This window comes from Primulina tabacum, chromosome 5 (genome assembly GCF_025594145.1).
Source record: "Primulina tabacum isolate GXHZ01 chromosome 5, ASM2559414v2, whole genome shotgun sequence".
NCBI lineage: Eukaryota > Viridiplantae > Streptophyta > Magnoliopsida > Lamiales > Gesneriaceae > Primulina > Primulina tabacum.
In genome coordinates this window covers 42,527,897-42,542,573 of record NC_134554.1, presented here as the reverse complement: position 1 = coordinate 42,542,573, position 14,677 = coordinate 42,527,897, and the positions used below count along the sequence as shown (strand labels likewise).

The 14,677-nt window shown below is 35.5% G+C and overlaps 1 protein-coding gene, 1 long non-coding RNA gene and 1 pseudogene across 4 annotated transcripts; 1 reads left to right on the top strand and 2 right to left on the bottom strand.

Moving 5' to 3' along the window:
• The first annotated feature begins 713 nt into the window (after window positions 1-713).
• LOC142547791 (mitochondrial thiamine diphosphate carrier 2-like) lies at window positions 714-4,175 on the top strand (annotated as a pseudogene).
• LOC142547792 (uncharacterized) lies at window positions 2,750-3,299 on the bottom strand. The gene is made up of 2 exons (XR_012820732.1): window positions 3,186-3,299; window positions 2,750-3,081 (listed from the first exon to the last, which is right to left on the bottom strand). It is a non-coding gene; the product is annotated as an uncharacterized LOC142547792 (long non-coding RNA).
• Window positions 4,176-4,273: 98 nt separating the features above from the next.
• Window positions 4,274-8,531, bottom strand: LOC142547790 (uncharacterized). 3 transcript variants are annotated; one of them, XM_075656247.1, is made up of 3 exons: window positions 8,407-8,531; window positions 6,407-7,189; window positions 4,274-6,287 (listed from the first exon to the last, which is right to left on the bottom strand). In XM_075656247.1, exons 2-3 carry the CDS (start codon window positions 7,187-7,189, stop codon window positions 4,533-4,535), a joined length of 2,538 nt encoding a protein of 845 aa, XP_075512362.1. In that variant the 5' UTR covers window positions 8,407-8,531; the 3' UTR covers window positions 4,274-4,532. The 3 variants fall into 3 exon arrangements, with proteins under 3 accessions (XP_075512362.1, XP_075512361.1, XP_075512363.1); XM_075656246.1 differs by having other exon boundaries at window positions 4,275-6,287; window positions 8,360-8,530; XM_075656248.1 differs by lacking the exon at window positions 8,407-8,531 and adding an exon at window positions 7,833-8,333 and having other exon boundaries at window positions 4,275-6,287.
• Between the last annotated feature and the right edge of the window lie 6,146 nt (window positions 8,532-14,677).

Here is a 14,677-nt window from a genome sequence, read left to right as displayed (position 1 = left end):
AATGTTTTATAGTAATTTTCGTTTCTTGGGGCTTGGTGTAGGAATTATTTGTTTTTCCTGGTATGTGAGACTATTCTGTTCTGGTTTCTGGGTGACGATTTGGTAGGAATGTGAAATAGATTAGAACGGGGCCTCGTTCATGAAAAATTGAGATTTTTTTGTAGCTTTTTGTGCTGTATTGAAGGAGGGGAATGAAAGATCAGGGGAAGCTAAAAGGGCCTTTGATTCATAGCATAGGGACTATTTTGGTGTTGACCCCCAAAAAAAAGCAGAAAATACCCAATAAAAACTATTTTTTCAGGACGAACATATAAATACAAAACTTTTTTGACTCGTAAATGGTGGCTCCTTTCTTAATGGTGGCTCCTTTTTTCCTCCCCCGTCCCCCGTTCCTGCAGGTGTTTTTTTTTTTTAAATAATATGTAAGGGGCGAAAAATAACTTTATTCGTTCAAAGAGATCCTTTTTAACTGCATATGCTCACATTCTATCCATTCATTAGCATTTATTCGACGAACCTTTGTTTTTTTTTTTTTTTGTGATTCTGACTTAAAAATTGCACATTTTTTTAATGTTTTATTGTAATTTTCATTTCTTGGGGCTTGTGTAGGACTATTTGCTTTTCCTGGTGCGTTGGACTATTCTGTTCTGATTTCTGGGTGACGATTTGGTTGGAATGTGAAATAGATTAGAACGAGCCTTGTTCATAAGCTTTAGTTTGAACTTTACTGTAATTAGTAATGACAAAAAAAATTATTTTTTAATAAACTTGTTCCATTAGCTGTATTGCTTGTGTTGTTCAGTTGTTTAGCTGATTATAGGTGTTGTCACTGAGCGTTTCAGTAAAGGGAGTCTTGTTGAGTCTAATTACTAAAACGCTTTCTGACGCATATGCAAACATGTATATGTTAGTATGTTCTCATGCCTGTTCGTGAAAATTAGTGAAATTATACGATGACATTTATATATGCAGGTTCAACTGGAACCCACTTCACAGCGGGCTTTGCTTCACCGGAATGCAAAAGATCCATCAAAATACACTGGGATGCTGCAAGCAACCAAGCACATATTTAGGGAGGAAGATTAACGGGTATTATTTACTCATGAACTAAAATTTTTGTTTGATTTTGGAATAATTTTTAGGTGACATTGTGTGAACTCATTCATTTGGATCACTGCGATTGAAACATCTAGATAAGGGTGGATAACATTTTGATCTGGTTCAGTGGGAGAGATTTTTTCTGTAATATCCCTTTTTTACATAACCCTATAATGATTTGTTCATAAACTGTTTTAAATGGTATATCATATATTTGTAAATTGGTTTTCCATGGATAAAATCTATGCCATGGTTTATGCCTCCCACCAGCTCCCATGGTTCTTTTGCATGATAGTTTTATGAAACCTGCCTCGTTCTCAATTTTTTTCGTAACAGGGGTTTTGGAGGGGAAATGTTCCGGCCCTACTGATGGTAATGCCATATACGGCTATTCAATTTGCAGTTTTGTACAAATTGAAGACTTTAGTTTCTGGTTCTTCCAAGTCAGGTGTGTGGTAATGTCTCTGCTTCTGCTGTTCTTTACAATTGATATGTCAATTGTCTAACCTACAGTGCCTACTGAATTTCGTTTTCCTCTCCCCATTTATAAGGCTGAAATTTCTGTTGTAGCTTAGGTTGGCTCATTTTTTCATTTGGAAACAATATTTTAATGCCCAACGATCATGAAGAAAGCATGTCTCTATCCATCATCTATATAAACATGCTATGAAATCTGTTGTTGGTTTTATTTTTTTAAAAAAAACATGGATGCTGCGTTTACGCCATGGATTCTGCTGAAGAAAAGGAAAATGAGGAAGGAAAAGAATCGAAAACCAAATTTCTTTAGATTTCCATTTTAACAAGGTAATTAGATATTTAAAATTTTGTTATACAGATGTAAATAAATGTATAAACAATCAATTCCTCTCTTAAAACATGAAATATTTAGTTGGAGTTTCCCTTCAAAACTAAATGATAAAACTTACTTTTTTACTCCATGGTGTTGGTATTCATATTTCCTACATCTGAAGACAGTGTGACCGGGCAGTAGACATCATTGCTAATTTGGCATTATCATATAAGTAGGCTTCCTTACCTTCCAACTTGACTCTGCTGACTTTTGGAAAGCGAAAAAAGAAGAAGCAAAAAGCATGAAAGACATAAATAGAGGATATATGCTCATAGAGGGAGAGTTTTTTCGTTGAGTTGATTGAATTTATTCTTCCAGTAACTTTTTAATAGTATGTTTCCTTATTATTTCGTTTATGCAGAAGATCGCATTAATTTAAGCCCATACCTTTCATTTGTTTGTGGGGGATTCGCAGGCTGTGCTGCTACTGTAGGTTCCTATCCATTTGATCTTCTAAGAACCATTCTAGCTTCACAGGGAGAGCCAAAGGTATTGAGCTTTACTTGCGCATAAGTAATTTGAGTTGAAATGATCATATTTTTGCACGAGTTCTGAGGTTTAAGCTCAGAACACTCTAGACTAGGTGTTTTGTCTACTAACATTGTCAGCTTGAAGTTCATGTAGTTACAGGCTTCAATCTTCATTTTCCATTATGCAGGTGTGATGCTTGTAATATGAATTTTCTTTTTTCATATATCTATTTCCATAGACCATATATTAAGAGAAGGGCCCTATGAATCTCATTTCAGTCTCCTAACATGTATTTTCAAAACTAGTTTTTTATTTCAAATTTAGACAATAGTTAAAAATGTATAATTTTTAAACGTAGTGGGAATTTGTTTTTCTCTGTACTTTTTAACAATTGTCTAAATTTGATAAGAAAATAAAATTTTATTCGATGTTTTCACACATGCAAAGTGTATGTATGATTGCTTGTATTTAATCAAGATGTTTTGCGGTCATAGGTTTACCCTAACATGCGGGCTGCGTTTGTCGGCATACTTGAATCTTGGGGCATTCGAGGATTGTATGCTGGATTGACACCAACGTTGACTGAGATAGTTCCTTATGCTGGTTTGCATTTTGGAACCTATGATACATTCAAACGGTGGACAATGGTGCACTTCTATCCTCTTTACTTGCCTTTGTAATGAGTGATAATAGTTTTTACTCTAAAATAGTAAAAAATGATGTGACAGACTTGATTTGGTTTCTTTCAATTCTCTAGGCTTGGAACCACTACCGATCTAGACAAACTGACGATTCACCCCTCACTGGCTTCCAGCTTTTCGTTTGTGGCTTGGCTGCTGGAACATGTATTAAAACTGTCTCTCATCCCCTTGATGTTGTGAAGAAAAGATTTCAGGTGAAACACCTTGCCTTATTTAATTGTTTTGTTTTCCAGAAGATTTGTAGAGCGGCAGAAGTTTAAGGCATATCACAACCTGCACATATATATTTGAAACAGGTTACACGGAGGGGGGTTCAAGCCATATCTCTTAAGTTTAGTCAAACCGAGGAAAACACTAATGTGATAGACATAGGTCCAGAGAGAAAGACGAGTCGAGATGATTAGGGACAGTGATCCGGAAGATTTAAGATGCCCTCAAACCACGAATGTCCTAGGTTTTACACAACATTGACTTCTGCTTTCTGGCTTCTGTGTTATATATCAGCCTTTACATTGGAGATATGTATAATGTAATCACTTATCCATAGTTGATTATTAATCTCATTTCTCCATTCTACTTGTGTGTTCACGAGTAATTCACTTGCAGATCAAAGGAATGCAAAGGGATCCAAGATATGGAGCTGGAGTAAAGCATGATGGTTACCGAATATGTATCATGCTCTCAAGCAAATTTTGCATGCAGATGGTTGGGCTGGTCTTTATAAGGGCATGGCCCCATCAGTTGTCAAAGCAGCACCTGCTAGCGCTTTAACTTTTGTCGTTTATGAATTTTCATCGGACCGGCTGCAGTCCATTTTGATTTGAATTTATCAGTTTTTTTTTTTCACTTTCTGGAACCTTTCTTTAGCCCTTCATTCGTTTTGTTTCACGTAGTCTCTTTTTCCATTTTTTTCCTTGGACTTCTAAACTTGTCATTCCCCTTCAAGAAACGGGGATGAGTTCTATGTATGATTTGACCCGGGATTTGTTCACAGGTTTTTACGTTCTGTTCTGTATCTAAGAAGCATTGCATACATGTTACTGTTTTAGTGCAAAACTCGACTTCGGATTTTATGTTGCAAATAATTCTATAACCATTAGATTTCCGAAAAGCAAACAATAGAAACAAGGAACATGGAGGTATGGCAAAAATGCATGTAAACATTACACTTGAAAAAGAAGATGCTTTTCAACATGGATTTTCCGACACTTTTAATAGCAATGCGATTATGCAAAGCATCATCTCTGACGACTGGAATGTCTTCTGTTCGACGTCCCAAGAACTCCAGAGCATGCTACTTGAGCAACAATCATCAGCGTGAATTTTAGTTTCCGTGGCTTGAGTTCCGAGGCAATTTGTCCTCAACTGGCTCCTCATTTGCCACAGGCATTGCTCGAAGTTCGCCAAACATGTTAAGAATTTTCACTATCAAATACACCATTCTCAGCCTTTTCAATCTGTGAAGGCACAAAAACGCTGGCAGATGACTCCTCACGACCTACCACAACACGGGTACGCTGCAAAGGTCTTGATGAGGGGTCTTCTTGCCAACTAGTTCCCTTACTCTTCCGCCTTCGATTTACAGTCAAATATCCATTCGCTCGAGCTTCCAGAGCTTTAGTTGTTGGAGGTCGGTTCCTTGTGCCATGTCTCAGAGAATTCATTGTTGACTGCTGCTCAGATGTGGCCTGAATAGGAGACACCTTCGGTAAACTTTGGTCATCTGTCTTGAGTATACCGTTATCTTGCTTTTTGCTTGACTCAGTAGTGATGATACCATTCTCTAGGTCCGGGAAAACTTGAGGAATGTTAAGATCGATCAAAGTCCGAGATTGCGGGTTCACTAGAGCAAATTCTGTCGCGTGAATAGAGGTATTAAGATTATATTCTACATTCTCAGCGGCACTATCATTTGGTGAACCGGTGGATGCCAACTTATTCTGACATGGACCCGTCTCAGAAGAAAAAATTTCAGTAGAGTCGTGAATCCCTGAGCAGCAACCCAAAATCTCATTATCCAATCTGGTGGATGTCAAAGCACGTGTCATGTGGTTTCTAGCTTCCACACAACTACCAGAAATTAATTTCCTACATTGTTTTGTGGAGGGAGCTGTATACGGCTTATTTCCTTTCTTCAGCTTCCGGCTCAACGGGGGTGCTACGACCTTCCTTGATTCATTATTCTCTCGTAAATTCTTCTTTTTCTTCAGGATAATGAGAGATATGTCGTTAGAAACATCATGAGAATCTTGATGCATTGTACCGCCTATATGGTTTTTCTTACCAGGCAGCATTTCTGCACCGGATTTATTTGGTCTGACACCGACCTTATCCATCACGGATGCGTTAAGTAAAACGCCGCTGATCGTTTCGGATTCATATGCACTCTCATCTGAGGTCTCCTCATCCATAACAGTTGTTCGCTTCCCATGAGTCAAAATATTACAAAGTTCAGTTGGAAGGCTTCTTATTTCTCTTACTTTGCCGTCAGAGAGGCTTGTATCTACAACAGTAAACTTGATCGCACCAGAATCACGAATAGGAGTCCGAGGTTGGAGATAAAAATGCCGCTGTCTTGAAGACTGATCGCTATCATCTTCTCCCACCTCCCTTTCGCTGGTGCATTTATAATCTTCTTGGTTCTTGTTGGTGCCATCTTCTTCAGTGTTGAGCTCGATTAACTCCGGCTCTTTAGCAACTTTACTCAAAACGTCAGTCACCGAGTCAAAATAGTGATCTCCTTTCACAAGTTTCCTTCTTGAGAATTTCTGAACACCAGGTACAAGGAAAACCAAACAATGCTTAGAACCAACAGCATATACATGATCTTTAGGCTGCTCTGAATGCCAACCCCTCGCCAACAAACGTGGCCAAATTGCTTCCCAGAACAAATCGTTTGACCGAGCTTTGCTCAATCTGTAGTCTCCACTTAGGAATTTAATGATTTCATCGGTTGTAAGAGAAGAACATGCTTTTCCAGTCGGTATCTCAAGCCGCATTTGGACAGCTTGATTGGACCTTGCAGGTTCCATGGCCATTCTTGTAAGATCTTGTTTTCCTGTACCAATTCCAACAGCTTCCACAAAAGCACTCATACCAATCATGGCCTTCAAAGAAGCAACATACTCAGTCAGTGACATTTTTTCATCCCCAAATCTCTTAGACACCTGTCATAGGAAAAATGCAAACTTTAGTAGAATTTTAAAATATTCCTTCCGTTATGTATGCCTTTATTCATCGAAGACATTCATAGTTGAGTTCGCACAAAAATAAATTTCAGCAGTACCTCCAATAACACAGTTCGACATTCTTCAGACAGGCCAGGAAGTATTCGAGATAGCAGCTCCTGCTGCCTCAATCCAGAAAATATCTTCCGGCCATAAACACATTTCTTGCTTTTTATCTTTCGGCCTTCTGACCATTTATGATAGACATCGGTGCCATAAAATTCCCCATAGTAAAATGATAGTATCGCACCCATTTCTTTTGTTTCAACGAACCGCTTCACCTCAACAAAATTCTTCTCAAACGTGTATAAACCAAGAAGAAAGCCAGCCTTTTCAGCATCATTCCAATATTCATCTGACAATCCAGGAGCCGCGAGTTCGCCTTGACCATCGCCCTGATGTAATTTCTCCATTGATGATAGGTCAGGTGACTTCCCTATAGGATTCCTTGGATGATGTAAAGATTTGATACTAATCTTTAAGATGTCACAATTCGAATCGGTGTCTCTTTTAATGACATTCTTATGTTCTGAATAAGTCTCTATTTCACCATCGTTCTTCACCTGATCCATGGAGGTTAAAGGAACCGGCGAGCCGGTCAAGGCATTATAAGAGATATGATTGGAAGCTCCAATAAGATCTGGAATTTGAACTTGATATTGATTTCCAATTCGAGGAAAAATATCTGGCTCCCCAAACTCGTCACATGAGTCAGGAGAATTTGATGAAATTCGAGGTAAGGTATCTGTCTCACCAAAGTTGTCAAAATTTGATGGATGCAACTGCTCATCCTGCATTGTATCAGAATAATCCCTATTTTGATCTACATGAACTGGTGTCATCTGTAGTTGAAATAACAATTTTCTATTAGAAATAACAGAACTAGAAGCTTCATACGAGTCTATAGAAAGCTATAGAAATGTATGAAGGACACTGGAAAAATTCTTGTCCATGTTATCCATGTTATCAATTGACACAAATTGATCTTGGATAATTGGAATAAAGAAACTTGTAAGCTAGCAGAATAATGGAATTCGGGTTTTATAAAAAAGAACTGTACTTCTAACATATATAAGATGACATGCAGCATAAGCAAATAAACATGATGCTCCTGTTGTCTATGATAACCTTTATAACAAACAGGAAATATAATTGACGGGCAGCAATGTAAAGCAATGTAAGGAATAGGAACAAGTTTAAAACTTCAGATGCTTCTTGTAGCACTGCTGTGGTGACTGCAATCAATTTCAAATGCAGGATGGAATTTTTGCCATGATTTAAGGTTTAGAAACAGACCGACAAAATAGAAATTTAAAATTTGCCACAAAACATATCAGCATAAAGTGCAAAACAGAATAAAACTCGCATTTGTACAGCATATGTGGATCGTTTTCTTGGAAATCATAACTCTTGATAAACGGATCCCCTGGAGAACAAAATTTGCAAAAGCCAGCAAGCAAACATCAATGAAAGAAAAAGTCAGACCTATTTTTCAAGACATAACTGAGAGATACAGACAACGTCGTTATCGCCAAAAAACTCATTGATCCCAAACCAGGAAAACCCAAGTCATTCTCAATTCCCAATCGAACAAAGCCAAACCAAGAACCTTGATTTTAGCAACTTGCAATTTTACGGACAAAAATTTGGAGCAAAGCCGAAATTCAAAACAAAATACGATGCAAAAAATTTCCAACTCCGAATAAAGGCACCAACTTCACTGGAATACCAATGTGTCTCACCAAATTAAACTCCTCTTAACACTTCAGAACTCATTATATTCCCACAAGCACCATCTCTCTTGAGTCAAGAAAACATCTTTTACATACAAAACACGCAAGACAGATGCATACACAGCACAATCATGAAAGACAAGCGTAAAAGAAAGCTGAGGAAATGAGTATGGAATGCAAGAAAAGAAAAGAAAAAGAAAACAATAAACACAACACAAGTGGTTACATAAACACGCAAGGAAAACACAAACAGTTTGTTAATCTAATATGCATACGAACCTTGTTTGTATGTGTATATGAGAAGATGGAAATGGAGAAAGTAAAACCTGGGTTTTCTTTTCTTCTATCAGAAAATAATACACTTCATGGGGTGGGTTGAATCGAATACAGGAGAGGAAAATAGGCGAGTCTTTTTTTATCGGGTTAAAGGAGAAATGGCTGCTGCGTAGAATTTTTTTTCCTTGTGCGAGCTTCGTATCATTGCTTATATGTTTTATTTATGTTAGATTACATTAAATTATACACATCAATTTTTGAAGTTAATTATCGTTTTTATTTAATTAATAAAGTAATATATGGGTAATATAAAAAATATTATAAGCTACATTTATCTAATTATTAATTTTTATGGATAAATATATATATATTAGTTTTGATATGCTGCACACTACCGTGCACACCTATATGAGCACCGATGAGGTGTCAATCACCTATTGGATGTGATAGAAATATAGAAAAATTGTGCATCCAATGGGTGAGTGACACCTCATCGGTGCTCACATAGGTGTACACGATAGGTGTGCAGCATATCAAAACTAATATATATATATATATATATATATATATATATATATATATATATTTACCAATGGGTTGGTCCGACTTAATAGTGGAATGGTTTTTCTTCGACATGGGAACTCGATAATTATATATACTAGTGAATTGACGCACGTGTTGCATGCTTGTATAATATTTTTTCTAATTTATTTGATTTATATTCAAATAAAAATCAAAATATAATTATAAGAAATAGTGAAAGACTACTGTAATTTTGATATATAAATTAAAAAATAAATTGAAAAATAAAAGAATAAAAAAATGACCTCAATAAAATTGAACCTATAACTTAAGTCTCATGAAACAATGACTCTATCCGCTCAACTACATATAACTTGCATTAAAATTTTATTAATATATATAATTATTAAAACAGACCATGACACCAAAGTTAGTTACTCTAAGTGTCTCAAACTTAATAAAATAATAATATAGATAATTATTAGAACAGATCATGACATCAAAGTTAGTTATTTTAAGTGTCTCAAACTTAATAAAATAGTATAAATATATATATTTTAAAAAATTTAAATACATTTATTTTTATTTTGGAAATTAATATTTGCTCCATCTTTTTTTTTCCTAGTATAATTATGCACATTAAAAAGCAAAGAGAAAATTCCAAAGAAAGACCTAATTAATCTTAAAGATATATATAATTATAAATAGATTGGATTTTATAAATATGAAAATGATATTTTAGACAATTTCTCAAAAATTATTTGGATTTTGCTAAAATAGACGGCCGCTTATAATGCTTGGTTGTCCAATCACCCTCGTTCTATATACTAGTTATTATGCACACGCGATGCATATCTGTACAAATTTTTTTATCATTATCGATTGATTAAAGTGTAATTTGAAAATTTATGGTGTGACTAAATTGATATTTGAATTGTTGAAATAAAAAAAATAAAAAATAAAAGTGTGTTGAAATTTTTTAAAAAAACAAAATAACAAAAAACATAAGTATAATATTAGTATCATATAAGGGTAAAATTGGAAGAAAAACTTGGTGTCCTCCTAAGTAATTACTATCATGTGCTCAACCTTAATAAAATAGAATAGATTGTCAATGTACATAATATCGACATGTAATCCGAGTTTAATTTTATATATTAAAATACGATTATATGAAGTAATTTTTTTTGCATCAAAATTCATATTTTGATTTTTTATTTTTATTTTCCCTTGTTTAGTTCTTTATATAAAATTATATTATATATGGGAATATGTGTTTTTAATTCGAAAGAGAAAGTTGTATCTAATTAAAAACCAAAAATAGCCAGTATTTATAACAATACCGTATAAATGTAGAATAATATTTGTTTTTCCCTAAAAAAAATAAAAAAATTATGTAGATGGAGAAATAAGTGTTTAAAATATGATATCTTTCCAATCATATAATCATGCGAACGCTGTATATATCTATATGTATATGATTGCATCATGTGCTTTCTAATATTAATTATAATAAATATATAATGTCATTTTCCTTTTGAAAATAAAATCGTGACATCTTCACTCACTAATTATATTTTTTTAAAAAAAATAAATTTTAGATTCTTTTACGTGGCATGAAATAGTTATTTAAAAAAAAAATCAAAAAAATGCATTTAAAGTACAAATATGATGTCATGTTTACAATATATACTTTCTCAGCAAACAATTTTCTAAAATAAAAATATGGATAATAGAAACTTTTTTGCATTATAGAATTGAATAAAAGAAATTACACATTTTGTCCACTTTTCCTATTTTCATATAACTTGTAATCTATTGATGCTTTCATTCATTATTTGTGTAATTTTGGAGTTGTATCTATTGGCTCATTAATCCAATTTATATTATTATATTTAGCATTACTTTCTGAAATTTTAGATTATGGTTTTTATAAATCAAATTCAATTCAATTTAATTCTTCCAAATGTATAAAGAAATGTCACATTTCAAATATGATGCATTTTGAAAAAAAAAATGCTATTTACGTTTCTTAATGTTGATTTGTTATGCCTTAGATGACTTATTTTGAATAATAAGTGTAAAGAAATTCATATAATTTATTTACTATAAGAAATTAGAGAATTATGGTTGACCAGTTATCTTTGACTTTTCGTATCGGAGTGAATTTATTTGAATAAAAAAGAAAAGTTCGAACCCAACTACAAATGCTTACGATCAAATTGACAAAATATAATATACAACACAAGTGAATTGTTTATCATTCTATGTTCTTGAAATGTTCACTTGGTAATGTATTGGTATTTTTCCCTTTAATATAAATAATTTATATACGCATTCTTGACTCATGTAACGAAAAATTCCACGTTGAGTTCATTTTGGTGAGCAAAGTACTTCTTGTTGATTTGATGTGGGTTCGATGCAAATATGCACAGACGAATAGGAGTTAGAGAGTGCCAGATATGTTTCTGGCGTAGCTCCTCCGATGTTTAAGTCAGTACCGAGACAAAACTTAAGTGTTCAATAAGAGTAGTGTTGAGTGATAGTAATGAGGGAATGTATAAAATCATGTGATGTACCTGATATTTATAGAGTCGGGAGAAACTAGATACTTTGTAGGAAAAGAATTCTAGTAAGACAGGTCCTTAAAATACAAGATTTGTTCTAATCTGATCTTATTTATAGTAGATTACAAATTTTGAATATATTTCGATATCTTTGAGATTTATCTTTTATCGCACAAGATTGGTTCAAGTGTTTTATTTTTTATGAGACTTTATATGTATTTATCGATGTATTCGTCTGAGCTCGGCTCGGATGTCCCTGATATGGGCTCCACCCGTTTGACAATGCCATTAGCTCTGCTGTTCGAGCCTTTTCTTCTTGTGAGACTTTTCTAAAGCGGAGATCAGTTTGTCCTCTGTGAGGTTTTGGGAGTTCATTAGTTTCATAAATGGGCTCGAGTCTACGATGGTTTGGGTCGGTCAAGTGTTGCCGACCCCAATACACAATGCTCATCTTAGCCTTGTGTTTCTTCAGAATTTGTGTTAGTTTAGGCTAGACCTTAACTGTAAAAATGAACAAACAAGATCCCGATGCGCGGACTTATTTTCTCCACCATAGATAATAATGTGGATGACTGAGATTCACCATCCTCCTGCCCAAATCTATGTCGTCAGATTGTTTCGATCTTATGAACTCCCATATAAAAATGTGGTTCTTTCCTATCATTTTCACTTTCTTTCTTTCTGTGTCGTTATCTTGTCGAACTGAAAAAGCCATTGACGACCAGAATTTCCCGCTCGATTTCTCCTTTGCTTTATTTATTTTTTCAGTAAGTCACTTTCATTTTCCAAGAAAATTGTCTTGTCCCAACCTTAGGGTAGTAGTGACGTAGACGAGTACGTAGATGTGGCCTCTTTTGAGCACTTGTCAATCTTCGAGCAAGACACACCACGGGCTCGAAGGCTTAAACAAATTAGGACCAAGGAACCTCGCCTAGGGTAGCGGAGCTTCCTTGGTATGAGTTGTGCGACCTTATTTAGATCCTGAGAAATGAGATGAAGTTAAATAAAGTTTGTGCATGCCAGCTGGTTTGAATTGAACATGCCTGACATTGATGATATGGCACATAACTTGCCTGAAGGCTTCTACACATTTTACACTGACCAAATAGACATGGGACTTAGGTTCCCTGTGCCCCGCCTCATCCAAAAAATGTACAAACACTATTGTATCTACACAAGCCAATTGGTCTCGAACTTCTCCTCTAACCTTCTTTCTTTAGGCGTTTTTTAGGTACCCTGAGTCCCCATTAGTGTAGCTCTTCTTCTTAAGTTTTTTTAATTATTAAGAGAGTGGCCTCGGGTCGGTTCTATATGAACATCTGAACCAAATGCCAATTTTTCTGCTACATCTCACAAATGGTGGTCGAACAGGTTCTTATTTGTCCGATTCCCCGAGCCCTGTGTCTGCAAGATGGACTGGCTCGAGGAGGTAACAGTTCGACCATCTCCTGCTATTGACCCCATTCATCATCTTTTCAATTTGCTAGCCACCATGTCCTCCATTTGTTTCTACACTACAAGCCTTATAAAGGATGATGTCTTGTGACACTTTGGCTTCTGTGCAAAGGGGGTAAAGCTACAAGGGTCTGTAAGTAGGGTTCAAGTTCCCGTCTTATTCTACTTTACATTTTTTCCACCTTCTAAACGAACCTAACAAATTTGTTTTTTGTGCAGACGACTGAATCATGAGGGCTAAAATGGTCAAGGCTCTGAAGAGGAAGAAGGCCGAGCAAGCCGAGACTCAACTCATCTATCCTCCCGAGCCACATGGGAAGAAAAAGAAAAAGAAAAAGAGTTTTGTGCCTACCCCAACCACGCAGAAGGAGACCTCCTCGGGGTAGGGGGCTATTCCATTGGGAAGCAGCAAAAGCTCGGGGATTCCTTCAAGAAAGATGTCTGGGTCACAGGGAAGATCTTGTGGTCGAGGTACAAGATTCTCCGTCGAGTTTTCCTGCTCTGGGAGAATAAACGTATGGCCAAATAGTTTCCATTATCTGGGACTCTTTGGGCTCAACCACATCAAGTTTCCTTCAAAATCTAATTTTTGATGCGCATTTGCGGCTGGTGCAACATGCCTCTGATCAGGAGATGGCCGAGCAAATTTCACTTGGCTTTCTTGGGTTAGTTTGCTTCGTACTTTTACTTTCTTAATTGTATTATTTATGTTCATAATTTTAATTACTTTCTTTATTTTCCTATTGGGTGATAAGTGCAAGAATTGTATTTAATTTATATGAGAATCCATTTGAATTATGTTAGTTTCGGATAGAATTATGCTTGGTATTTGTTATTTTTGTTTCGTTCAGGAGGTACACAATTATTGGATGAATACTGATGATTAGAGGTGTTTTTGATGCTTGGACTGTTGATGGACTAGCACAGCAGCTCCAAAGAAGAAGCGACTCAGCGCTAAGGCTTCATAGGAGGGAAAGAAGAGCTGCAGCGCCACAACTCAGCGCCGCAGCGCCAGGGTTGAGGAAGCTCAAGCGCCTAGGCGCTACATTACAAGCAACGCGACGCTAAGTTTGGGATTGGAGTATGGTTTACGGGCTTCTAGGCATTGCTTGGCAAGCGCCTCGGCGCTAATGCCTACGCGGAAAGATAATTGGGCTTTATTTTACGGGTTCGAAAGAAGGATTAAAGGGATAAACAAGGTTTCAAGCTGGAGGATAGCCGTTTTGGAGAGAAAAGCCATGAGAGACGAAGAGGATACGTTGGAGAAGGATTTGGAACGCAAGGATCGATCTCAAAGACGGAGAACGACGAATCTTGGGACAGAGACGCCACTTTTGAATTGTTATCTAATTCTTTCGCTCTTTAAATTCTTGTGTTGAGATGTCTAAATCTTCAAACATGCTGTATTTTAGTTTAGATTTTGTTATGCACTAACTTTTCAATTCTAGAAAATGATGTAGTTTCGTTGACATGATAATTTTGACTTTGTTGTTTATATGATTGAATTCTTGTAAGTTTAATTTTTTTCTAGTTCTTGTCGATTTCAATTTACTGGTCATAAATTAATTGTTATCATATTCATTATACAACTTGGAAGATGGACTAGAATTATAGATCATCATAGAAACATCGTTAAATGTTTATATTGTTCGGAAGACGTATAACTTTAGCGAAGCTTATGTAAGATCATCGTTTGCATATATCATTTAAACTTAGATTTTTATTAGGAATATTTGAATCGAAGTTTGAATGATACACTTTATTCGTCACTTGTAAA

Coding starts and splice junctions, on each gene's coding strand:
- LOC142547790 (XM_075656247.1), bottom strand. CDS start 7,189: ATGACACCAGTTCATGTAGATCAAAATAGGGATTATTCTGATACAATG. Junction 6,288..6,406: donor GTCGAACTGTGTTATTGGAG/GTACTGCTGAAA, acceptor TTCCTATGACAG/GTGTCTAAGAGATTTGGGGA.